This window comes from Corvus kubaryi, unplaced genomic scaffold (assembly GCF_017639235.1).
Source record: "Corvus kubaryi isolate FWS band 111438036 unplaced genomic scaffold, C.kubaryi_AGA036_p1.0 136, whole genome shotgun sequence".
NCBI lineage: Eukaryota > Metazoa > Chordata > Aves > Passeriformes > Corvidae > Corvus > Corvus kubaryi.
This window is the reverse complement of record NW_024580670.1, coordinates 906,751-933,789: the sequence shown is the minus strand read 5'-3', so window position 1 is coordinate 933,789 and position 27,039 is coordinate 906,751. Positions and strand designations below refer to the sequence as shown.

Genomic DNA, 27,039 nt, shown 5'->3' with positions numbered 1-27,039 from the left:
TTCATTCTTGTGTAGCCATGAGAGAAGCAGGGCTGTGATAACACGTTAATCAGTCTGTGGTTCTGAAGATACTCACATGTGGGAAATTGGTGAAAATCATTTCACTGATGCAGACTGGGTCAAAATCCATGTGGTTGGGGTGATCTCATTTTATACTGGTGCCTGCTGCAAAAAGGCATCAGGGAGTGGCTGTGGATAACAATGAGGATAGGAAATGCAGGCTCTGCACTGGATGGAGGCCTCGCTCTCAGGTGTAAAAACTCATGTAAGTCACAGCTGCCCTGGAAAAGGGACACAAATCAGGGATTCAGAAGAGTAAAAGAAGCAGCAGTGTCAGTCAGCTGCTTTCCCAAGGAATTGCCATGACATTTTCCCACGTTTTGTGGTTCAGCAGTCTCAGCCCTGGTTCCCCTCTGTGCCCCTTTCCCTGGCTCTCTCTGCTGGCATCGCCCTCTGTGCCCCTGCAGTGAGGGAGTCACAGGGACACGTCCGGGTTCCTCAGCCCCTCCTCGCTCTCACAGCCCTGGAACTCAGCTCCTCGTTAGCCCGTGCTGGAGCAGGGATGGAGTCAGGCATGGAAATGCATTTCCTGGCTCCTTGCACTGCCAGTGAGACCAAAGCACCATTTTCCAGTGCAATTAAATGAATCTTTGTATTTCCCTTTATCATTAGCACTCCTTTGCCTCCTGCAAGCTGCACACCTTCAGCTCAGCGGAGTAGGAGAGAGGAGTTCATGGATCTTTTCTCTTCCCCAGAATACTGAAGGTTAATGAAGTTTCCCAGGCAGTGGCAGACCTCTAGAATATCTCTTACTGAGGGATTATTTTTACAGCGTTCACAGAGAGACTCTTGGTACTTCAGTGTTTAAGCAGAGTGTGACTTCAGGGTTTGGTGTTTTCACATACACAAAATGAAGATGATACAGGATCTATTTTGATTTAAATTAGGAAAATGCAACTTAATCCTTCAGTGTAAGATTTGCCCACCCAAGTCTTCCTGTCTACATGGATAATTAAGGCAACCGATTCAAGAAACTCATCTTAGAATTTTAACTTGTAGGGGAAATCGTGGAGCTTGTCAGCATTTAAGGGACCTACAGAAAAATAGCTGAAATGTTGCTTTTAATAACATTCACATCTATCCCAGGGGATCAGGTTTTATGTTTGGAACAGACACACACACACACAGCAGCTGCTGGAGCCACTGAGGTGTGCTGGGAATGCCAGGACCTTCCCAGGCTTCCAGTCTGGACTGTTTCCCTGGGGCTCCAATGCTAATCCTTCCTTGTTCTTGGAAGCTGGTGAGTGGCTTTAGTCGGGCATAGTTTGAAATGATTTGTGAGTCTAGTTCTCCACAGTACTTGCGAGCCTTTGTCACATACCTTGGAGTTCAGGATTCTCCAGACTGTGGAGCAAGTGAGACTTTCCATATATTGAACATAATCATTTATCATTTGCATTCCCAGAAGCACGTGTGGTATTTCAAAAGCTGAATGTGACTTTGAAATGAAATATTATCTAATTATTGCGTTTTTCAGTGATGACCATTTTCTTTGTCCTTCATATTTCTTACCTGGCTTGTAGAGCAGACCTTCCCCATTCTCACTGATCCCATGCCCTATAGAAAACACATTTCCTCCTCATTCCAAATCTTCCCCTGGTCAGTAGCAGTTCCAGGAAGGAAGATCTCTGTTCTGTCTCTGTAAGAAGCCCCAAGGTTTTTGGAAAGTGGCCTTGCAAATGTAAGTCCTGCCTTCCCTCAAGGATTGCAATGTTCCTATTAATTTTCATGAAACAACAGGTTTTCACTCTCCTGCTTTATCTGGGCTTGTGTGTCATTCCATCAGACTTACACACGTCTACTTATACTCATCTACAAATAGAAACAAAAAATGGCGGCAATAAACACAGTCCGGCACCGGAGCCCCACACAGAGGCACCGGTGTGTGGTTCCAGGAGTCTGCCAGAGGAGACGTTCATCCAGTTGGGTTTTGCGTGTTGGGGTTCCCCTGGGTCCTCCCTCTTCATTCCCAGCTCCTGTCTGTGGCTGCCAGCCCTAACCCAGAGTCTCTTTGTGTCGCTGTCCCACAGAAGAGATGCAGTGGGGAGGAGGTGTGCGTGCTGTGCCCCCCTCGGTGTGCAGCCAGCCCTAAGCCAGCCCTAACCCTGAGCCTCTTTGTGTCCCTGTCCCACAGATCGAGGAGATGCAGTGGGGCGGGGGCGTGCGCTCCGTGCCCCCCTCGGTGTGCAGCCAGCCGTGCCGGCCGGGCGAGAGGAAGAAGATGGTGAAGGGGATGCCATGCTGCTGGCACTGCGAGCTGTGTGACGGGTACCAGTACCAGGCCGACGAGGTCACCTGCCTGCTCTGCTCCTACAACGAGCGGCCCAACGAGAACCGCACCGGCTGCCGCTCCATCCCCATCATCAAGCTGGAGTGGCACTCGCCCTGGGCCGTCATCCCCGTCTTCTTGGCCATGCTGGGGATCATCGCCACCATCTTCGTCATGGCCACGTTCATCCGCTACAACGACACGCCGATCGTGCGGGCCTCGGGCCGGGAGCTCAGCTACGTGCTGCTGACCGGCATCTTCCTGTGCTACATCATCACCTTCCTGATGATCGCCAAGCCCGACGTGGCCGTGTGCTCCTTCCGCAGGATCTTCCTGGGCCTGGGCATGTGCATCAGCTACGCGGCCCTGCTGACCAAGACCAACCGCATCTACCGCATCTTCGAGCAGGGCAAGAAGTCGGTGACTGCGCCCAGGCTGATCAGCCCCACCTCGCAGCTGGCCATCACCTCCAGCTTGATATCGGTCCAGCTGCTGGGGGTCTTTATTTGGTTTGCAGTTGACCCACCCAACATCATCATAGATTATGATGAGCAGAAAACTATGAACCCCGATCAGGCCAGAGGAGTTCTCAAATGTGACATTACGGATCTACAAATCATTTGTTCCTTGGGTTATAGCATTCTGCTCATGGTGACGTGCACTGTGTATGCCATCAAGACTCGGGGGGTCCCAGAGAATTTTAATGAAGCCAAACCCATTGGATTCACTATGTACACTACCTGTATAGTATGGCTTGCCTTCATTCCAATATTTTTTGGCACGGCCCAGTCAGCCGAAAAGGTAGGTGAGAGTGCACAGGTACTTCAGGATTCACTGTGGTTGTAACGACGTGCTGGTGTCAGCTTTCCGTGGATTTCCAGCTGAGCTCTCCAGTCAGCTCGTTCCTGACTCACGGGCAATCTATGGCACTGTTTACCTTCCCCGTCTAGCTCGCGGGCCATTCGTTTGATAAACTGGCAAATGATCAATAGCAATCACATTAGCTGTTAGTTTCATTGTTGCATCTATTTCAATTGTTTCTTTTCAGTAGGATAAGTGGGAATTAGCTGTCATATTATCCACAAAGAGGCATCTCCTAACTCAATCATTTTGAATACAAGATGTAAGCAAGAAAACTGTCAAAGAATACTCAAACAGACTCCTGTGCCTCTGGACCTGAGCCCTGAGGGCAGTGTGGAGTCTGAGGAGTGCTCTGCTCACAGAGCAGCCCCAGGACACATTTACACCATGGTGTAAAGGGCCTGTCCTGAGCTCCTGTGGCTGAGCCCAGTGGCTCCAGCTGATGCTCCATGATGCAGATTCACTTTTACTTCTCTCTGGAGAAGAGCTGTCATTTCAGAGGGATTTGGCAAATACCTCCAAGCCCAGTATTTAGAGAGCAATGGTGATACTGGGCTGTCCTGAGCTTCTGTCAGTCTGTTTTACCCCTCCACCCCACCCCAGCCTGGAGGAAACACCACATCCTTACCTGTGGTGTGCTCCTGAATCCAGGCATCACTCACTTGCCTCAGATGCTCCCCCCAGCCCTTGCATGGATGTGGTAGCATGCCGTTCTCCCCAGATCCTGAACCCACGCTTTCCTGTGCAGGAAAGAGCTTTGGCTTCTTGGTCCTTTTTTCACCTCTATTTTCATTTTCCATTTGTTCTCGAACACGGAACTGGGGCAGGCTCAGTGCTGTGGATGGAATTATTGTGTCTTCTTAATGGGTGAGCCAGTTTCTCATGCCAGCTGGCAGGTCTCACCTTGAGCAGGGCTATCACTCCCAAAGAGGCCGTGGTTAAACCCGGGGGCTGCTGGGCTGAAGCTGCAGGAACACAACGGGGTCACTGGGGCAGGTCCTGCTGTGGCTCCAGGGCTCTTCCCTGGGAAGGGGCTGCACAGAGCTTTGCTCTCTGCAGCTCAGGAGGTTGTAGAGATCCACAGTTGCTTTGGCCCTCAGGGGAAGAGGGGACCACCCAGGACAGCCAGGTAGGAGCAGGGGTTATGGAGAAGTTTCCATGGATCCTCTCACCTCTGCACTGGGCTTTCCAGAGCCATTGCATCCCTAAAGGGAATTAATTTCAACTGGAAGGGAAACCTGCCAAGGCTTATGAACGCTTCAAATGCCTCTGCTCTCCCTGTTGAAGGTGAGATAAGGAGCAGCAGAAGCAGCTCTGGCTGCAGTGGGGTCTGTCTGTACCTGGCTCTGACACGGGGGGTGCTCAGCAGCTCTCGGGCTCCCTGCGTGGGAGTGGGGCCTGCAGGAGACTGAGCTGAAGTGCTTGGAATTGTTGTCTGCAAAGATTTAACCAAGTGATATTAAACCACAAAGAATTCCAGAGGCTGCTGCCAGCACTCAGAATTGTTCAGCAGCAAAAGCTTGAGGTGTCTGTGTACTCCTGGGGCTGAATTAAACCTGGACTCTGGAAGCATTGGATTCTCATACAGCCCTTGTAGAACAGCAGAAGAGATGATGATGAACTTGATCTCACACAGGGCACAGTGGAGGGTACAGGGCAGGAGAAGCAGCCCCTCACTGTGCTGTGCCCCAGCCTGGGGGCATAGGGGACGCTGGGGATGGGGACAGCAGTGGCTGCTCTGTGCTGCTGGGGCTCATCCCCATTCCTCGGGCTGAAAGCTGCTCTGTCCAGTCCAGCAAAGCCCCCAGTGTGACCCTCCCTGTGCAGTGGCCATGCGTGGATGGCCCCAGGTCCAGTCCCTGTGTCCCTGCAGGCCTGGGCAGGTCCTGGGCTGTGGGACCAGTACACGGTGCCGAACCCCAGTGCTGGCCCTGCTCCTGGGGCTTTCCCCCTCCTGCCCTGCACAGAGCTGCAGCTGCAGGAGCTTTGCTGCTTTTCTTTCTCTTCTGTCACTCCTTTTGGGTGGGGGTGCAGGGATTGTGCTTTTTTGTGCTTGCTACTGATTTCCTGTCAGATATTTCCTCTGGAAAATATTGTGCCTTAGCTTAGCCACGCATGTCTGTGCTGGAATGGAAATTGTACCTGCTGAAAAATCTCATGCAGCACAATCTTTTAAACTGAGGAATGGGGTTATATACAACACTGTGGGTTTCAGTATATGGATTTATTTTATTTTATCAATAAATACAAGCATAATGTTGTTTGGTAGAAGGCATATTGAAAACACCTGCCTTGTTCAGGGTAGAGAATAACACCTCCAACAACAACAAAAAAACCCTGGCAATGTGCTGCAGGTAATTCATAAAAGGTGAATAATTCAAGCAGGAGCTGTTGCAGCAAGTGGAGGGAGGCAGGGCAGTGTGAGGAAGGCCAGAACCCAGAGTTTCTCCAGGATGCAGATGAACCATGGGGTGTATGGGAGGTGGTAAAAGCAGATTTCAGATCTTTTTACAGCTTGAGTTTACTCAACCTGGTTCTTTGTCCACCATCAAAAGTGGAAAGAACATGTGGTTGGTTGTGATTTATGGGTCAGCTGTGGTCTATGGGCTTGGCTTGGTAATGCAGCACATGGATCCCGTGGATGTGGAATGTGCTCGTCCTTCCCACGTTCCAGCACTCCCGGAGTTCCCTTGGCTGGGACACAGAGCTCTCAGAGCTCCATGCCTGGGCGCTGTGCAGCTCTGGGGGGTTGTGTTCTCCTGTATCTGGTGGATCTCCTAAAAATGCTGTGTAACCTTTGGGGGAGCAGGACAGTTCTGGGGGCAGGAATTGTGCTGGCTCTGCTCGTGAAGATCCTTCCTTCAGCGTGTATTTGATAGAAAGCCACTTAATGGCTTTTAGCCAAAGGAGGGAAGATTTAGGCTGGATATATGGAAGGAATTCCACCCTCTGAGAGTGAGGAGGCCCTGGCACAGGGTGCCCAGAGAAACTGAATATTCCCCTTAAATCTCATTTTCTCAGGTTATGTCACTGGGCTGATAGAGAGAGAGATGTCATCATTATATTTTCATGTTTCATACAGGTTCTGCTGCCTCAGAGCTGTGATTGCTTTTATTCAGTAATTGTGCCAAGATTAAAATAATACATTTCTGGATGTCTTTACAAGCCAGTGAGAACTGTCAGCGTGCTCCTCAATATATCCTGCCAGTGGGATTTTTTCTTGAATGATTTTCAGGGCTTTTTGCAAGTTAAAAAAGTTCTAATCATGCCTCTGAGTGAGGGGTGACTGCTGTTCAGCCAGTGTGGCCATCCTGCCTGGGATGCTTTGTTCTTCCTGCAATGATGAGAAGTAGGGAAAAGTTGAAATAGGGAGAAGAGTTGTGACATTCCATCAGCTTATTTCTGCATGAATTTTTGGTTGTAAATTGTTGGGGGTTTTGGGGGGTTTTGTAGGTTTTTGTAATACAACTACTATGCAATTTGAAGTCCCTAATTCCATCAGCTCTTCCACCTTCTTCCTTCTTTCTCTATTTTTTTTTCAATGTCCCTTTTATTGAAGTCAATAAGCAGAGCAAGTCAGGCATATTTGGCAGCAACGCTTTTACTTATCGTGTTAAGTGTTCCATAAATACTGTAATTTGAAGGCACATGCAAAATGGGTCCTTGTTCAGATTAAATAATGTCACATTAGCACAGGAGCACTTCAGTCTATGTTCTATTTTTTGGTGAAACTAAGTTACCCTTCAATTCTCTGTAACACAAATACCAATTAGCCAGGTAGGACACACTTTTATTTTCTCCCTTGGGAAGGCTTGAGCTGACAGTTGCTATAGCAACTCTACATATATGGATTTGGGAGTTATGAGGAATTTAATGCAACATTTGTTGGAATTTTACACTGTTGTATCGTGGAGAAAATCAGGCTTCAAGGCTCCAGGGAATGTGACTGAATCTGCCCAGATTTGGGGCTCACACAGGGACAGGGGTGGATTGCAGCTTTCATTTAAAGGAGGATTCTGATAACAGGAGTTTCTCTCATTGATGCACTTTCACTTCACCCATCACTGCATTATCTGCATGTTCAGGTGCTGAAGTTGCTAATTTTATCCAGCCTTGACTGTATTCCTGAGAACACCCCGGAATTTAAGGATCTGACATTAGAGTTGTCATGAGTCAAGCCTGAATTGAAGAGCAGCTTCACCTCATTGCAGTTCAGACCCTCCAGGCTGGAGCCACGAGGTCTGGAGATCCTCCAAGCACGGGGTATTCAATAAAATCCACTTTTGTGGAGTACTGGAGTTCTGCATTTTAATTGAGGAGAAATTAGGTGTTCTTTGAAATCTAGAAGTGAAATAATCAGTGGAATTTTTGGAAGGCTGATAACCTTCACTACAAAAGTGATCCTGGCCTAGGTTTTTATCAGGTTATATAACAACACTGCTGAAAAGTGCATAAAAACCCTTGTGAAAACCTTTGAGTGCCTATAGAGCTTCAATTCTAGTTTCTGTAGAACTAATCAAAAATTTTAAGCACAGCTTCTGGGTCAAGTTCTCAGTAAGATTTACTTTATTACCCTCTGCATTCATTTGGCCTTCCCAGTGGGAAGGGAGGCTGTGACCAGTCAAACCACAGCCAAATTAGAAGGCTTTTAAGGTGTCACTGCTGCTAAAGGTGTAACCCTAAACAGGAGCTCAGCATTTCCATCTGTGTCGTTGAACTGGTGAGTGCTGCAGGAGTCCTGGGTTCTGGAGTTGTTGATCTTTGGCCACATGCCTGTTTTCCTCTCCCTGCTGCTCTGGGGGGAGGTTTGTTCCTGAAGAGACACTCACAGACCCACCACCCCCTGGCTAGAGTTGAGTTATGGCCTCTGAGGCTCCTGGAGGAGAGAACACCCCAGGAAATAGGGGAAATTACTGACTGGGTTGGTTCCTGGTGTTTGCTGAGCGCCTCAGGGAGTCAGGGCTCAGCAGGAGCTCTGCCACAGCTCCCTCTGCCATGGAGGCTGGAAAAGAGAAAGAAAAATAGCAAGGAAAACTTGGTGCCTAAACTTGGGCACCTGGGATTTGTGGGTGTCCACAGCCTCACACTCGGGTGCAGCAGAGAGAAGGGGGGGATTTGTCACTTGTGTTTGATGTGACAGGGATGGCTGGGAAGGAGGGAATGGCCTCAGTGACAGGACAGGGATGGCTGGGAAGGAGGGAATGGCCTCCTGTGACAGGACAGGGATGGCTGGGACTCGTGGTGGGGGAAAGGCAAACCAGAGCTTGGGTAGAGAACTCGTGGGATGGGTGAGTGTGGAAAAAGGGCTGAGATTGATGCTGCAGGGCCCTGCTCTGCCCTGGCTCCTGCCGGGGGCTGGCTGAGGGTTGGCTGCTGGCCCTGGGGACACAGAGGTGGCTGTGACATGGGCTGTCCCTGCTCCCGTGGAACACCAGTGGGGCTGTCACTGGGATCAGGAGAGGCGAGAGGGAACACAGGTGTACTTCAGGGTCGTGGCTTTGAAGAACCCTTGGAGCTGGTTTAGCTTGTGGCTGTGCAGGACCTGCCTGAGGGGAAGATTTGGCAAACCAAAGTGGGCAGAATTATTCACCCAGGATCTGGCCAGGCTGGGGGAGGTGACACCGCTGCTCTTCAAGGTGGTGTCTTGAAAGAAGCAAACACATTTTGGTAATAAATAATTACCCACAGCACTGCATTGTACTCCCAAGTCAGGGCTCTCCTGGGAAAGGGATTCCTACCTTTGCTTGGTCCTGTCTGGGGGATCTCCCACCCAAGCAGCTGCCTGTGTTCAGACCCATGCTCAGCCAGGCAGTGGGAGGCTGCAGGACCCCTGAAAATGCAGGTCTGTGCTGTCTCTATTGTCAGTGCAGGTATTTAAAGGCAGGGACCAGCACACGTACACACTCTCAGTGAAATAAGGGCTGATTGGAGTAATTAGATCCTCCTCAGAAGACCATAAATTAATGGTGATTATGATTCTTGAAAGAACAGAAGCAGAAGGTACACGTAACGTCGCTCTGGTTTATCACATTTGCTGTATTGTAATGCTCCTTTAATGTTAATATGTACGTTTGTAGTAAAATCTAATTGCAAACACTGAGCAGGCAGAGCCCAAGGCCACAATCGTGTTCCACATAATTACCTGGGGAGGGGGGCTCCCCCAGCGAGCGGTGCCACCAGCAGAGCCAGGTAGAGCAGGCACTGTGCTCCGCGCAGGCAGCATCCCTGACAGCCAGGGAGAGGGCAGAGCGGGAGGATAATTAACAATCAGTTCATTCAGTGAAATTTGCAATTATTGGGGCAGGTGTATCTGTCACGGAGCAGTTATACCACGTTTGGGTTTGTGTGCTGTCTCACAGGGGAGATGGGTTCATGTAAGCAGAAGTGACTTGGTTCCTGTCCCCACGGTGGTGCTGCGTCACCCAGGGACCCTTTGAAGCCTCTGAGTGGCTGCTTTGATGTCTGATGTTGGCAGTGAGGGATCTCTTTGCTGTGATAATTCCAGCCTTTTTCATTCCCAGCTGTGCTGAGGAGACAGAAAAAAAATTGTTTGGAAGATGGGAAAATAAATGGAACCCAGAAAGGAGAGGGCACTACAGCAGTGAAAATCACAGCATTACAGACTATCCTGGGCTGGAAGGGACCCACAGGATCATCCAGTGCAGCTCCTGGCCCTGCACAGACACCCCAACACTCCCACCCTGGGCATCCCTGGCAGCGCTGTCCAAACGCTCCTGGAGCTCTGGCAGCCTCGGGGCCGTGCCCATTCCCTGGGGAGCCTGGGCAGTGCCCAGCACCCTCTGGAGGAAGAACCTTTCCCTGCTCTCAGCCTGAGCCTCCCTTCATGGCACTGGTGCAGCACTGGGAGCTGGACCCAGCTCCTCCTCAGCCTTCTGTATCTCTATTTTGACCAATTCACCAAAAGCCCCAAGTCTGGACAATCTCTGTTTGACTGGAGCAGCAGATTTGGGAATATTTGTGGTGCTTTTCCACCTGTGAGCCCAGCTGTGGCAGAGGCACTTGCCCATGGCTCTCGGCATCACCACCTCTGGGCAGGCCACAGCTGCCCCTGTCCTGTGCACACACTTGATGTCAAAAAAAGGACAAGTGGGCAACGAAGGTCTCTTTTTCCCCTGGAATTTCTGGTGCATACTTAACTGCCTCTGGCTAAAAAGCAACACAATTTTTAAAGGAAAAAACATGTAGGTGTTTAATGCATAGTGTTGACATGTACTTTTTTTGTTCCTCTTTTTTTTTTTTAGAAAAGGTAGAATTGCCAGGAGGGTTTTACATCTGAAAAGCCATCTCTGCACGGGCCCCTGGCAGCCCTATCAACAGTTTTTATCTGCAGCACAAACTGACAGCCCCTCACCGGGAAATAATTGCGGCTCCGTTGAGTCCAGAGCAGTAATTACTGTGTTGATGAAACTTTTCTCTTTGCTTGCATTGTGGTATCTCTGAATGTCAAACTCGCTTGGGCTGACAACATAATTTCCCCAGCAGAGCTCTTGCATCGACCACGCCGCTGCTGGGCGGGGCTGGGGGGCGTTTTCCACTTTGCTGTGTTCCTGAGGCAGCACTGGGAAAATCTCAGCCTTGCAAAGCCCTGTCATGGGATGGGTGTCACAGAGAGTGACTTCCCACGGGCAGGGCCAGGGCATCATGCTGCTCCAAACCAGCGTGGAATGAAGAGAACATTCAGCTTTAGAGTCAGCTGTTCATGGAATCATGGAATGGGTTGGGTTGGAAAGGACCCTAAAGCCCATCCAGTGCCACCCCTGCCATGGCAGGGACACCTCCCACCGTCCCAGGCTGCTCCAAGCCCCAATGCCCAACCTGGCCTTGGACACTGCCAGGGATCCAGGGGCAGCCCCAGCTGCTCTGGGCACCCTGTGCCAGGGCCTCTCCACCCAGGAAGAACAATTTCTTCCTGATATCTAATCTAAATTACCCTCCTTAAACCAAAATTTTCCTCCAAAATCAGTGAAAGATCCCAAGTTGCAGGCAGTGATAAGGGAATCTCCCCTCCACAAAGCCAGGCCTGTGTGGATCATGGAGGTGGCTGCAGTTTGTTTGGGAGAGATCCTCTGACACCAAACATCAGCTCCTCTGTGCCCACCAGAGCTAAGCACAGCTGGGTTTGCAGGGGCAGAGAAGAGCTGCTCTGCCAAGAGCATTTTCAGTCTAGCAAGGGCAGTGTAATGCAGAGCAAAAGTAGGATTCTCTGTACATAAAAGATGGACCCAAAAATATTGACTTGAAGGATTTATTTGTTGTTTTAAACGGTTTAAGCAGGCATGTAATAATAATAAAAGTAGAAACCATCATACTCAGTCATAGAAATTGCCTCGTGTTTTGTCTTTGAGGCATAAGCTTAGCAGAAGGTTAAAGAGAAACAACAATGAATTCTTGTAGACTGAAGCAAAAAATTTGTGTCCCAACTGTACCATGTCAAAAGTGATTTGGGGCATGTTCATATTTCTGCATTTTGAAATAACAGCTTTTTAAACTCTCTGCTTGTTTCATCCAGGAGAATGGGGCAGAAGCAGCCAGTGGGGATCCTTCCCTCCCGCAGCAGAGCTGGGGGTGTAAGGTCTGGCGGGGGTCAGTGCTGGGGAGGGGCCACAGCCACCAGGGACACGGCTGGGGGCCCTGACCAGGTCACCCCGATGCTGTTTGGCCTGGCTGTGTTGGGAGGCGGGTCCCTGTCCCCAGGTGCCGGTCCCAGGGTGGCAGCAGGTCCCTGTGTCCCCGGCAGCTTCAGAGACCCAGAGTGGTGTTTATAGAGCAGAAAGAAGCTGGCAACTGCTGTCAGGGGATTGATGCCAATGACAAATGGAAAGGTTCTCAAAAGGTAGGAGTTTAGCCCATGAGAGGATAAAGGGGTGAGGAGACAGAGTGGAAGAGAACAGGGAAGCTGGGGAAGAGGCCAGAGATTGTGTTTGTCCTGGTTTTCCCTGTTAAAGAAGGGTCTCAGTGGGGCAGTGCTGCCCTTGCCGTGGGTGGTGTGAAAAAAACCAAGGCAGACTTTTTCCTTCAGCACTTTGGTGGTTTGACAGCATTTCCAGCGTTGCTGTTGGTGACGTGCCCGCTCTGTGCTGTCTCAGCAGCAGAAACCAAAGATCTGGACATTTTCTTTCCCAGAGTGGGCAGTGGGGCTGGGAGGGGGTGGGCAGCACCTGGACATGAACCCACAGGGTGTTTTACAGCACAGGCTCCTCACCTGGACATTTCCCAGCCATGCCCCTGGTGATGGGGCAGCCCGTGACCTGGTAATTGTCAGGCCCTCCTGAAGGGCTTTTCAGGTTTAGCAGGGCCAGTAGTCAGAGTTTCACCAAGGGTTATTCCCTCTGCGGTGGCACTTGGCTTTGAACGGCTGGAGTGTCTGTGGTGACAAAACGCAGGTGGGGGAACGAGGTGAAACGAGGGGTTGCTCACTCAGCAATAACAGCTATTCTTGCACTGTTAATTGCTCATTAAACACCATCCATTCAGCCCTTAACTGCCTGTGCCACAGCACGGAAAGCTGAGGTTTAACCCTGCCCAAGCCTCATGGTTTCACTGGTGGAAAATAATGTGTGTATTGTAAATTGATTAACTCGAGCGTTCACAAGATCTGCCTTGGCCTTACCTCTAGAGACACTTATTTAAGAGAGTGCAGAGGGAGTAGGAGGACAAAGCATGTGATGAACAATATGGTCTCATCTTCCTCTTGTTCCCTCTGATTTACATCTCGAGCATCAGAGCAGCCTGTAATGTTTAATGAAGATAATTAAATATCATTTGGAGACAAGATAGCTCTTTTTAGTAGTGGAACAGATCCTGCTTAACAACGGAGCTCGCAGCAGTAATTCACCAGTAAGCTGGAGAGGAGATGCACTGGAAAGCTCAGCACAGACTCTCTTAGGTGGTGGGAAGGAAAAGCAGTGGAAATCAATTAGTTTAGCCAAGGTGCTTAAACGTGATTACAGCTGAAGAAAGTCTTGTGAAAACTGGTATTAGGGAGTAGTTAAGATTTATTCTGGTGCCTTAATTGGAGGACCAAGAGAGTCAAGTGATTTGATTCTCCAGAACTTCAAAATCAATGTTGTTTTAGCAGCTTTTATTGACTGGAAGATGAAATCTGATAATGACTGAAGATAAGAAGGGGAGGTCAGGGCCTGTGATGTCCCCGTTGGTGCTGGCAGCGTGCGCGGAGCGGCGCCGAGCCCTGGCTCCGCTTTGGCCCCGAGCGAGGCGTGCCTTGGGCGCAGCCCAGCGCCTGCTCCGGCCGCGTGTGCGGGGCTCGGGGGCTGCTCGGAGCCCAGCCCGTGGCCCCGGGCTCGGGGAGCGATGCCCAGAGCAGCACCCACCGGAGTCAGCGCCCTGCGGGAGCGGCGCGGCGCGGGCGGAGCGCGATGCCAGCAGAATGAATCCCTGCTCGGATGCTCGCTGTCCCGGCGCTGACGGGAGACAGAGTTTGTCACAAATTCAGTTTGTGTTCATGGGCTTCCTCGCGGCTCCCTCACGCAGAGATAAGGCAGCTGCGAGCTGCTGCACGTCTCTCCCTTGCCGTGCAATAGCGGCAGCGGATCGCTCTCGGTGAAGCTCCACGGCGCGGCTCTGAAGGCAGCAATAACCAGGCTCGGGGGTTTATCCTGTTCAAAGGTGTTTAATAAGTTACAGAGTCACATCAGTGTCTGCGGGTCGCTAACTTCTGTCAGGCCGTGGATGAGTTACACATGTGAGCTGATTTGGGCTTAAAACCCGGGGTTTTCTCCCCCTGTAATATTCCAGATTGCTTTCAGTTTGAGTACCCCAAATGAAGGTGCTGATAGGGAGCTGTGAATAATTCAGAGTGAATTGCGGTGTTATCTCTGAGGTATGACTGACGTGTGGGAGGCAGTTTCGGAGTTAACTTGGAGCTGGCAATGAGGAATGGGAGCTGCGGTGGGATGGTGCAGGACAGGGCATCGCTCCGTCAGACCGCGCTGGAGAATGGTCCGGATATTGCTGTAATTTGTCACCGCGGCGTCTAATTTGAGATGGAAATTTGGTTTATTCCTACAATAAAAAGGCAGTGTTAGATAATTAAGAGAGAAGCTCTTCCCTGATGCTCTGGATTATCGTTGATGCACACGGCTACCTCCCAAAGATACGGGGGATCGTGGAACGACTGGAATTTGGCAGGTCCTAAAATGACAGACTTTTTGTAATTAAATCTCGTTTAAATGAGCACCTAAATGATCTTGTATTGTGGGATTACCCATTCCCAGTTTAGCATAACAATAACCGCTCGTCTGCGTGTCACAGAGCCCAAGGATTGCGCAAAGCAGCGCCGGGGTTGGGATTATGATGCACTGGGCAGTTGCCATGGCAACGGTGTGTTCTAATTGTGATACATTAGCAGCAACAAGAATTGGCTGGCTCAAGTCACCGAGTTAATTAAATGCAAACTCGCACCGCTCTGAAGGAATAATAGAGAAGATTAACACCTCCCAGTGCCCCCGTGTGCGGCACGGGATAATCCCAGCCCTTTCCGCGCTCCTGCTGTGCCGCCCGCCCGCTGCGTTCTCCCGTGGGGTGAGGGATGAGGAGGCGCTGGCCGAGGTGTGGAGGGGTCAGGGGAGCCCCTTTGGAGCCGGGCGGTGCTGGATGTTGGTGACAGGAACCCCCGCGATGGGCAGGGAGAGGGGCTGGCACAAACCCGGCTGTGCTCACACGAGCCTCGGAAAGGGCGCCTGCACCGAGGAGATGCTGCTGTTTGCCGGCAGAGGTGAACTGCTGGCGTTCATCGTTCTTACAGGGACACCTGAGCTGTTGTCAGCAGCCGTGTGTGGGTCCAGCCTGTGTGGGGCTGGGGCTGCTGCCCACACCCCATGTCTGACCCTTTTTATTGATTGTTTTGAGGTTTAAATTGCTTTTTTTTAATACAAGGAGTTATTTTCCTCGTGCCAGGGTTTAAACTCCTCATGGTGGCTGGTCAGAAACAAAGGCTTTGCTGCCCTGTCCAGGAATCTCCCATTCTTTCAGGCAGCTCTGCCACGCTCCCTGTTCACCTTCATCCTTCAGAAAATTAAATCATTTTCACAGAATGGTTTTGGTTGGAAGGACCTTAAAGCCCATCCAGTGCCACCCCCTGCCATGGGCAGGAGCACCTCCCACTGTCCAAGGCTGCTCCAAGCCCCATCCAACCTGACCTTGGACACTTCCAGGGATCCAGGGGCAGCCACAGCTGCTCTGGGCATGCTAATAAATAAATAAATGAATAAATAACCCAGTTATAAGAGTAAATGAATTGCCAACTGCTCTGGGTACTTGACTGCAGCCTTTAGTTCCCCAGGCACACTCCACACTCTGTACCCAGCACTGTGGTGGCAAAGAACATGTCCAGCCAGAACAAGTTTATTTCTAAGTAGCCAAAGCAATATGTAAATGCTCTGGTTTAAGTAATAATTCCATTATCATTTCAAAAGTCAGTGAAAAACTGGCTTGCTTCATGTATGTATATTTGTCAGTGCTTTTTATTGCCAGTGTTCTACTCCAAAGGTCTTTAAAGAGAAATTATAAGTGTAGGATTATCCTTTCCCTCTCCCCCTCCTGCACTGACACCGGCTTGCACTTCAAATTCCCCTGCAGGTCTCCAAGCAAAATTAGATTTTACTTTGTATGCAAATATATGGAATATATTCTCAATATGGGCCTGGGTCAAACTTCACTGACATTGAAAGATTCCAGATGACTTTTTGCAATTTGTAGTGATGGGGGAAGTGAGGTGACCACAGTCAGTGCTGGGCACGGGCAGGGCTGGGGCCATCAGTCACTTCTTGGGCATTCGATGGGCAAGGAATTTTTTGTGGGATTGGTTTGAGGTTCTGCACACTGGTTGAGCTGGGAATATACTGGGAAGAAATACTGGGAGTACTGGGTTGCCTCAGTATAAAGGGCAGTGGTGGAGTCACCCTCCCTGGCCGTGGCACTCAGGGCTCTGGTCTGGCTGACAAGGTGGGGAACAGCCAAAGGCCAGACTCGATGCTCTTGGAGGTCTTTTCCAACCTCAGTGATTCTGTGACTGAAGGGCCCCCAGGGAAGGGCTGGGTGGAGACTCCTTCCCCGTCAGCCTGGTGGAGTCTGCTCGGAGGGAACCCTAAAGGAGGGGCAGGAGTGTGTCAATGAAGTACATGCTCCCAGAAATTAACACCCTGGAGTGGCCAAACCAGGAGGAAATTGCATGGATCCTCCAGACAACGTCCCCAGCTGGTGACTGCCGAGGCTCTGTGGCTGGGCAGCTCCTCACTGCAGTGTCAGGGTGCAGCCCCATAGGGATCAGCTGCACAAACCCAGAGTGCAGCCAAGGTGCGTGGTCAGAATGGTGTGGTCATTGAACATACTGCATCCAGCTGTGCAGGGGAATAAGTTCTGTTCTTCTGGGAAGGCCAGAGGATTTCAGTTTGGATGGGGGAAGGTTTGGGGTGAGTTTTTGTAAGCCCGGCGTGTTGGGATATGGAGGATGTTCAGTTGCTGAAGCACATGGAGGCAAAGGGAATTTATTAACTGGAGTGTCTCAGAAAAAGAGCAGTTTGATCTCAGGCAAAGCCTTCTGAGTGGGCCAGGCTGGCTGGGTATAAATCAAACATTCATGTGGCTGGCTCAGGGGAAGCAGAATTGGAGTGAAAGGATGGAAAAAAGGTGTTGAAGCTTGCTCTGTAAGATCAGCCTTCTGTGGGGATCTCTGCTCTTTGTTGGGGGCATGGCCTGGGGTTTCATCCTGGCAGGACTGCAAATGGACAGCTCAGGAGAGCCTGAGTGTGATGGGCACTCGATTACAGCTCGATTTGAACCCCAGTCGAGCAGGAGAAACCCTGGCCTGGGGCTGTTCTGTACTGCTGGCCTGGATCAACCCCTCTTGTAAGGCTGGCTTAAGGCTTGACTTGTTCCTTTTGCTGTGTTTTCTCAGTGCTAGCTTACTGTGTGTGATTGGGGAACTCTAATAATGCTTGTATTTATTCTGCATTGTGGATTTAATTTTGCAGGACCTGAATATCCTAAGTGAGAGGGCTGCTTGCCGTCATAACGTGTGGCTGAGTGATTTACTGGGCAGTAAAACAAAACTGCAACCCCCAGACTGGTTAAAGAGCCCGAGAGGAGAGAGAACCATCAGGGCATTTGTGCCTCTCCTTTCCAGGCTATGAATAATTTTGGCAGCATTTTTCAGCGCTGTCAAGGCAAAGCTGCAGCTCCCAGGGGCTGCACTCGCAGAGTTCCCATTGCCATGACAACCTCGGGCACATCCAGGAGCTGCTCCAGGAGCTGCTCTGGCTCTGAGCCCGGCCTGGATGTGACCTGGACCGTGGCCCAGGAGCCCCTTGTGCCACACCCACCCTGTCACCTCACCTGCCCCCACTGATGGAGTGTCCTGGGGGTGCAGAGCCAACCTGAGAGCCAAAGGGGCTTTCAGAGCTGCTGCTGCTGGGTTTCCATCTTGCTGTTCCTTAGAGGATGGTTCCTTAGTTTTGAGATGCTTCCTGCCTTGCCTTTCTTGTGCAGCTTCCAAAAGGCTCCATGCAGAGGATGGCAGAGGAATGTTTGATCCTCCTGACGTGTGTCCCTGTAAGTTATGGTGATGAGTTTGGAATATCAGAGTCAATTCCTTCCCATGTGCCCCCTAACCCTGCCCTCTGCAGTGGGAAGCCATTCCCCCTTGTCCTGCACTACAAGTTCTTCCCCAAACTTTGGGGGTTTTCACTCCAGGGAAAGGCACCTCCAGTGTGGGAAGACAGAGAAGCCTAAGTGTTACTGCAGGTTTTCCAAGGAAACCTAAACACCACTCCAGGTTCTCCAAGGAAACCCAAACACCACTCCAGGTTCTCCTGTCTTGAGTACTAAATGCCAGCACCTCTTTTGTTCTGATGGAGACTTCTGGGAAGAACATTTAATTCCTTAACCTGGTGACCAGAGAGATTTACCTGAACACATGATCAGCATGAGGTTAAGCATCTAAAGTTGCTTTTTAAACAATACCTTTCTATTCTTCGGGATTTTCTGACTATTTCTTAGCTCCGTGTGTCCTGGATGGCTGCAAAGTGGAATTCTAGAACACCGGGTGTTCCTTAGCGTGCCAGATTCTTCAGAACTGATTCATTATGCACAACCATTTCTGAAGGCCATCACATTTTTATTTGCCCATTTCCTTGCCCATCTGTGTGTTTACTTACACATCCACTTGCACTTTGTCTCTTTATAATCAATACCTTCCACTGATATTCCTCGTGCTCATTCCTCCATCTCAGGTAAATGGAATTGTCTTAAAACCATTTGACCTGAGTTTATTTTCTGTCCTGGGATGCTTTAATAATTTAAGAAAAATGGCAGGAGAGCTTTGCCTGGTGTTCAGTGAGCAGCTGCTTGGGTCAGGAAGGGGGATGTGTGTGGGGAGGCTGCCTGGGCTCCGTCCTTATGAGCAATATTTGATCCTGGGAGTGTTTCTGGGAAGTTCAGAGCCCAGTCAGGAGTTTCTGCTGTGCTGGATGGCCATGGTTGGTCTGATGGAATGCTCTAGAAGCTTCCACAGCTTCTCTCTTAAAACTGAGGATGGGGATTTTGGTATTTGCAGATGTTGGTGATTGCAGGGCTTGGAGGACCCTGCTCTGGTGCCCCAGGAGCTGTCCCAGTGCCACAGTCCCAGCATTGTGCAGTGCCCCCCATCCTGCAGAGACACAGCCCTGGGCTCTCACTTTATTTTCCTCAAAATCTCAAACTGAGTGTTGCAAGGTTGGGTTTTTTCTCCTTTTACATTGAATTATTCAATAGTTGAAGTGAGTAAAATTAAAGATTTCTAGACTGGTGACGTTTCGAATATAAGAAGGATAGCAAAATCTGTTTCATTTGAACTCTAATCTCTGGTCATGTATAAAATGAATAAAATGCAATAAGTGTGGAGAAATATGATTTACAACAGCAGCCAGAGTCTGGCTCTGAATACCTGAAAATGCCAAGATTGTGTGTCAGTCAATTTAGCAGTGCAGTGGCAAGGGGGAGCGATGAAATGAAGGCTTTCTCTTTTTTCCTTTCCTTTTTTTTTTGTTTTTTTGTTTTTTTGGAAGAAGTGACAGATGAAGAATTATTTCTAGCTCAAAAAAGCCAAGTGCTCAGCCTGTGAGAGAGGGAAAAGCCATTATTTTAATAGTAGAAGTTGAGGATGTACATTACTTCTGCTGCACTTTGTGTTTGTCTCTTTTAGTGATGTGTAACTTATTTTAGAGCTATGATCACAAACAGCAATGCCAAGCAAGAGATGTTAGATGGTTCTGAGGATTGATAATGGGATTTCTGGAGCTCTTCCCTCTGGCTGTGCCTGAAATACCACCAAGCCCTGCTGTGGCTGAAATTTCTGATCACCTTTGGTGAGCCGGCAGCAGGGAGGTGGAGGTCTCAGGACGCTCCTGGTGTGGGCAGACCTGCTCTGGGTACCAGCCCATGGCTGGGATCCTGTGAGGAAACTTCATCCATTTCACATTCTGTCCATCACCTGTGGACATGTAATTAGCAGGGAAGAAAAATCAGGAGAGGGACGTGCAGCTGTTTTGTGTCCCTCTGTTGTCACCACCTCTGTTAGCAGGCACAGGGCAGGGAGGGCTCATTCTCTCCCTGAGCAGACAGGGATCACAGCCCAGCCCCTGCCTCTGGCTGCCCACCCCTGGATCCGCAGTGGGACGCAGGATCCCCATCCCCATCCAGGGGCAGCAGAGTGCCGAGCTGTGCTCAGTGTGCAGGGGCACAGAAAAGAGCAGATGAACCCAAAGGGAGAGAGAACTTATCCTGTTCATGGTGGGGATGCACACACCTCACTCCAAAGTCTCATGCCCTTGCAGGATGGCTTCTTCCTGGCACACCCTTAACTGTGCCCAGTTTCCATTCAAGGACAGGGAAATCCAGCAGCCAGTTCCAGGGAGGCACCAACTCCAAACACCTTTAATCCTTTGTTGGCTTGAGCCAGGGCCAGTGCTGTCCTTTTCTTGGCTGAGCAACTCCCAAGCGATTCCAAGCAGTTTTTGGGCACCTTTGCTGTCTCTGTACCTGCTCCAGAAAGCCAAGGCAGCTCTTCTTGCAGCAGGTGAGGAATCAGCTGAATATTGTCTGTACAAACTGTCTGACTGGTGGGATTGCCTCTGATGCTGCTTCAGTTTCTCTGTCAGCCATCAGATGCTGTTTGAAAGCAGCACTTGCTATTCCATCACTGCTTTGTCCAATTATCTGCCTAATTTAATTTCCTTCCAGATAAGCTGTTAGAGTTTCTCTCGCAGGCTGGAGGGACAAAATTCCTTCTCTTCTGCATCTGCATCAGAACTCTCAGAGCAAGTGCTTCAGCGTTTGCTATTTTGAATTATCACACAAGTTATAGATATAACCCATAAACGTTTATTTTTGGTGCATGCAAATTTCTTGCATAAGGAAGTTCCTAATATAAGAGAACAAGCTGTGTAAGATATTTAGCTGGAATAACCAAGATATTTAAAACACAGACATTCACTTCAACTCTCCTCCACACGTTTGCCTGAACCACAGGCTGAAAAACTCGATGTGCTGGGTGCTCTTGGGACGTGAAAATGAACAGTGGCTCTGACAAGGTGACATCAGGAGGAACAGTTTCACCGTGCAGGCACAGGGAATTGGGAGTTTGTCCTTTTAGTCCTGTTTACTCCATGCTGGCTGCCTTGCACGTGGCCTCTGCAGGTGGGAATCTCTGGGAATATGTCTGAATTTTCCTTTTGATGGCTGAGCCTTCTGCTCCAAGGAACATGCTGGGACAGGATCCATGACAGCACTCCTGCGTCCCGGGATGTGCAATGCTGCCACGGGGCTTGGACATGATCTTGCCCTCAGCAAGTCGGTCTTTTAGATGCTTCTATTTGAGGAATTCTCATTTTGTTGGTATAAACTGGATATTGGGAAGGAATTGTTCCCTGGGAGGGTGGGCAGGCCCTGGCACAGGGTGCCTAGAGCAGCTGGGGCTGCCCCTGGATCCCTGGCAGTGCCCAAGGCCAGGCTGGACATTGGGGCTTGGAACAGCCTGGGACAGTGGGAGGTGTCCCTGCCCATGGCAGGGGTGGCACTGGATGGGCTTTGAGGTCCCTCCCAACCCAAACCAGGCTGGGATTCTGTGATGTGCAGCCCATTCCCTGAGCCTGGCCAGGAGCAGTGGGGTTCTTTGGGCACCCAAGCACTGCCAGGCTGCGCAACAACCAGACACTGAAGGGACATCTTCTGATGCTAAAATCCCATCCTTTCCTTCAGTGTCACCTTTCATATGATTGCCAAGCACAGGATTTGTAATTAAATGGTGTGACTGATTTCCTGGCATCCCACAGCCATCCCACAAGGGCTCTTTGCCTGCCCTGCTATTCCTGCTGTAATAACTGTGACCAGCACAACTGCTGTGATTTGTTTATCCAGCGTCCCTTGGGCAGCTTCCCTTGTCACTTATCAAACGTCCTGAGCATCCCCCTTCCTCAGGGCTGCTGTCCCAGCTGGCTCTGGGTTGGTTTCTGAGGGATTGCCAGCACCTCAGCACAGGGATGTGGTTGTGTTCCATGGGAAAAGTCCACTCTGAGGGGCACAGGAGGGCAAAGATCGTGAATATCTTGATGTTAAAATCATCATCATCGTCATCATCATTGATGCCATGACAATTTTTTGCCTTTTCTTTCATACCCCTGTTATACCTTTTTTGCAACTTCTGTATTCTCAGTGCTTTTTGCCTGCATTCTTGCACTTGTCTGTCAAGCTAAGAGATTAAACATTTTAGAAGCTTTGTAGTTAGGGATCAATGTGCCCCAGAGCCCAAGGTCCTCTCCAGAACACATTCTGTAAACCAAGATAGAACCATCCAGGGGAAGGCTCCTTGGGGAGGGGGGCTCACTTGAGCCTCTCATTGGGGAATCTTTGATAGATCTGCTAATTAGTAACACCTATAATGACATACCCGATCTTTTGGGGTGGGCATTTGGCGGAGTGCATTTCGGTGCATTTGACCTGGACGTGTGCACCTAGGGATCCTTAAAATAAATACCAAGGTAAAATCCATTTTCCCCTTCTAACCGTGTTTGACTCTTGATTTTAAGACCAGGAAAAGGCATCCACATCAGGGAACAGGTTGGCTTGGGAAGGGCCTCAAGGATCCCCTTGTTCCGAGCCCTGGCTGCCGAGCTGGGCTGGGCCGGGAGCTGGCAGGGCTCCTCCCCACTGCTGTTCCCATTTCCCTGTGCAGTCCCCTGGAAGGACACGGCTGTCTGGGCAAAGCTGCCCTGCCTGAGCCTCCATAAATCACCTTGGCTGAGGGAACGGGACCAGTGTTTGCACGTACAGATGGGTTTGGGGTTTTCAGTGAGGGTACAGTGCTCCTGAAGGAAGGGTGGAGTGCCCTCCCCCACCCACTGGACACCAAAATGTCTGAGGACATGTTTGCATTCAGGTCCTTTCACTTCCCATGTTGTTACAAACACATAACGCAGGGGAAGCTAATTTTAATTTTTATTTAAAAGTGTTTTTCATTCTTGTATTTGCACAACATAATGTAGAGAATGAGATAGAATCTTCAGATGACCTGGAAAAGCCTTCTGGGAGATTTATAAACTGTCTGCTTCATCTGTAAGGACATTTGTTTTAATTCCCATATAAAATTGAGATAAATTGGCTTGTAATAGCACAAGTCCAAAAATATCTCAAGTTACCACTTTATTTCCATATTGCAACGTAACACAATTCAGTGCACAATTAGAAAGCTGAATTAGAAAAGAGGAGCAGTTGCTCCTGATTAAACTGAAGGCAAAGCTTTAGCCTACAAAAAGGATTTCTGACTCCTAAAGGGACTTTTCAAAGCCCTGCAGCTCTGAGTGAAGTTGTTATATAAACTGTAAGTTCAGTTCTTCTGGCCCAGCAGCTGGAAATCTCTCCTGGGTTGGCAGAGACAGAGGCCTGATCCTGCAGTGCTCTCCTTCCCAGAGAAATCACTGTTCATGCAGAATCAGCCATTGATGTATTTTGTTCTATAAAAATTGCCAGTTATTAGATGTGTGTATTCCAGACCAGTCCAATTTTCTCTCAAGGTTTTGAAGGTAATTTTTGCAATTTGCATGAATAAAGCAAGAATCTGGAAAACATTAAAATCTAAAATTCAAATGGAAATCACTTATGTAAAAGAAGTGATAAAATCTAGGTGCTTTTGCATGTGAATGATGTCCTCCAGGTTGGGTTTTCTCCAGTGCCTGCTTCAAAGTCGGTGCATTTGCAAAGCAGTGTGTGAAGTTAAAATTTGTCAAAATTCAGTCTGCTTGAGAGAGAAGGAGATTGGAGTGAGGGTGACCCTTCAGAGTGACTTTGTCCTTCTGTCATAGCAGATGTGGCTTCAAGCCCTCCAGGGGAGTGGCCCTGGGAGACCAACACCACTTGGTTTTAGAAAGCCTTGATTTCCACTGGCAACAGTTCCAATCATGGAATGGGTTGGGTTGGAAGGACCTCAAAGCCCATCCAGTGCCACCCCTGCCATGGCAGGGACACCTTCCACTGTCCCAGGCTGCTCCAAGCCCCAATGTCCAGCCTGGCCTTGGGCACTGCCAGGGATCCAGGGGCAGCCCCAGCTGCTCTGGGCACCCTGTGCCAGGGCCTGCCCACCCTCCCAGGGAACAATTCCTTCCCAATATCCCATCTAACCCTGCCCTCTGGCAGTTTGAAGCCATTCCCCCTTCCCCTGTCCCTCCAGGCCCTTGTAAACGCTCTCTCTTTGTGTTTCTTGTAGCTCTTTCAGGCACTGGAAGGCCACAATTGTGTCATCCCAGAGCCTTCTCCCCTCCAGGCTGAACAAGCTCCATCCCAGTTCTCATTCATGTCAATTTCGAGCATCTCTCACTAAATCTGCATCTTAATTTCTTAATTTGATCTCAGGTTTGGGAGCTGCCAGGTTCAGCAGCCAGCTGTAAAAGGCACGCATGAGTTATTAGAGTCCCATTGTCAGTTAAATCTGATCCTTTGTACTTTAAGTCATCCATTTGCATTCATCTAAAGTCTTCCAGAGAATTTATCAGAAGAAGTGAAATAAGAAATGAAATAGTTTCACGTAAACTGCATTTTTATGTCTGGCTGGTAAAACCACAAAGCAGAGATAAAACACATAAAACTGAGACTCTGCATAATAAGCATATCTATTAGTTTCCCTTATCTTTACACTGCTCCCATTTGTCATGAGAAGCTTTGTGTGTCACTCATCCCTCCTTGTTCTACAAACGCTCTTTTCTCCCTTGCCTTTTATCTCCCATCAGCGTTTGCAAGGTGGGAACTCGGCTGGGGAGGTGCTGCAAAGACCCCTTTGATTAAATAATCATTTCACCTTCAACCCCTTCCGAGCAGGAAAAATTAAAATGAATACCTGAGGCACCGCTGGGCTGCTGGGTGCAGCCTTTGCAGCAGCCCAGGATTAAGGGGAAAGCGTTGGATCAAAGGATGCCCAGGGTGAGGCAGCTCCCAGCAAGGCAGGAGCTCCCACTGGGGCAGCCCATGGAGCACCTCTGGCTGCAGCGGTGCCTGGGGAGGCTCTGGCGCTGGTGCAGAACGCCCCTCATTAAATGCATAAGCGGCAGTAACAGAGGTCTGGGGCCACCTCGCTGGGCCACCTGCAGGGACAGCAGCACAGGGGCAGGGCACTCCGAGTGCTCTGGGGACGATGGCAGGGGTTTGGTTGGCAGGGGTTTGCTGCGGAGGCTCTGAAAGCTCCCCCAGAGGTGGCTTTAGGACGCCGTGAGGGCAAGCCTGGAGACATTTGTGTTGTTCTCAGGGTTCTTCCATCAGAAGTTCAGACTGATGAGCGCTGAATGGGAGGAGAAGAGGAAGTAGTGTTCTGAAGCAACCAGCCTCAGTGCGTGATGATTTTCCCATCTCTCTGGATTTCCTGTATATTTAATTTCTGAAGAGGATCTGCAGAGATGCTGCTGCCTCTTCAGCTCCCTCACACCTGTATTGTGCTGTCTCTGTGCCTTTTAATTGTGCTGAATCCTCTTAAGTCGTGACAATTGTTCTGGTTTATCTGTTACGTGTGTCCTCTGAAAAGACAGTTAAAAAATAAAAGGGGTAAAAAAAGGCTTTTCTACCCCTGTATATTTGCAGAGTACATTTTTTAATCCCTGTGGTTTCTTTGAACACTCATCTCAGTACCTGTTCTCTGACTTGAAAATATTTTTTCGCAATACTGAGCACAGCTGAATGTCACGAGCACAGAAATCATTGTGTACCCTCTGCAAAGTTATTTCAGTGAATTGTAGAGAATTAAAGTGCAGTAAAAACAAGAAAATCCCACCTTCCTCAATGTTTTTAAGTCAGAAATTTCTACTAACCTGTATTATTATAGTTTCTCTTCTATAACTTACAGCTCAGCTAAACCTTAATTTATATCAGAATTATTTCAATCCAAATCTGATCTGCACTCTTTAAATAAATGAACAAAAGCTGTGCCATAACTTGCTGTGGGAATTGTGTTAAGGCCACCGAAAGTCTCCAGCACTGAGGCTGTTGGTGGATCAGGCAGGGGACTGGTGTGGAACATCATGGTGGCTGCAGTGCAAAGGTCTCAGCTCGCACATCTTCACTGCAAACTGGTTAAAAATCAGTGTAAAATGGGTGTTTGTGTGTGAAGTGCTGCAGCCCAGCCAGGCCTGTGGTGTGCAACACATGCAAAGTGGTTCAAAATCACTTCACAGTGGGTGTTTATGTTTGAAGCGCTGCAGCCTCCCTGGCTCCTGGTGTGTAACCTGTCTCTGTTGTCCCGTAGCTCTACATCCAAACCACCACGCTCACCATCTCCATGAACCTGAGCGCGTCGGTGGCGCTGGGGATGCTCTACATGCCCAAGGTTTACATCATCATCTTCCACCCCGAGCTCAACGTGCAGAAGCGCAAGCGCAGCTTCAAGGCCGTGGTGACGGCGGCCACGATGTCCTCGCGGCTGTCCCACAAGCCCAGCGACCGCCCCAACGGCGAGGCCAAGACCGAGCTCTGCGAGAACGTGGACCCCAACAGTGAGTACTGGGGCTCTGCAGCACCCACCGGCCCGGGCCTCCACCCTGCTTGCTCTGCTCCATCACAGGGTTTTCAGCTCTCGTGTGTTTTTAAAGTCTCTATTTTTATCTCCAATTTTTGAGCTGTGCCGTTTGGCAGCAGCGCCTCATGAAGTGTTTGGGAGCTGTGAGTAACTCGTGCTCCCCCTGCTTTCTCTCTGTGGGTGAGGGATCAGCACATCCCTGGGCACAGAACCCTGCAGCCTGTGTCCAGCTGGCCCTGGCAGGGACAGGTTCCCAGACAAGCACCAAAAACTCTGCTAACCCGAGTTTTCATCCTGATTCTTGCAAAGTTGATTTGCAAAAATCTCACAATCCCTGAAGATTCCCATTTAGGGATTTTATCTGGTCTTAATGCAAATCTTGCCACTGATTTAAAAGGAAAATAGATAGCAAAGACACTTCTAGTTTCCTTAATGTGCATAGCAGAGGATAGCACAGCACGAAATTACAGACTGAGGCCATCAAATTTGATTTGCATTTGAATCTGGAAGGAGCTGAGGAAGGAGACAGCTGCACAACTCGCAGCACACTGCAAAGGTTTGGGCATGTCTGCAGTTTTTGTGAGAAACCAGATCTGAATGCGGAGAAATGCCCTTTCCCTGCCCGTGCTCCGCTCACCCCTTTGCTGCTGGAATCCCTGCCACTTCTTGTCTGTTCACTGCTGCTGGAATTTCTGCCTCAGAGCAGCAGCTCTGCTGTCAGAGTGGGAACAGGCAGCAAATCCCTGACACAGCACTTTCCCTCCCCTGCTCACCCCTGCAGGAT

The 27,039-nt window shown here is 49.7% G+C and overlaps 1 protein-coding gene across 3 annotated transcripts in view; it reads left to right on the top strand.

The window, feature by feature from the left end:
- The window catches only part of GRM7 (glutamate metabotropic receptor 7), a 206,873-nt gene that overhangs the window by 159,999 nt on the left and 19,835 nt on the right, over positions 1-27,039 (top strand). For 2 of the 3 annotated variants that reach the window (XM_042013238.1, XM_042013246.1), the window contains exons 8-9: positions 2,195-3,130; positions 25,986-26,232. In XM_042013238.1, coding sequence (XP_041869172.1) covers positions 2,195-3,130; positions 25,986-26,232 — 1,183 coding nt within the window. The remainder of the gene's footprint in view (positions 1-2,194; positions 3,131-25,985; positions 26,233-27,039) is intronic. The other variant, XM_042013256.1, reaches the window with a different exon arrangement.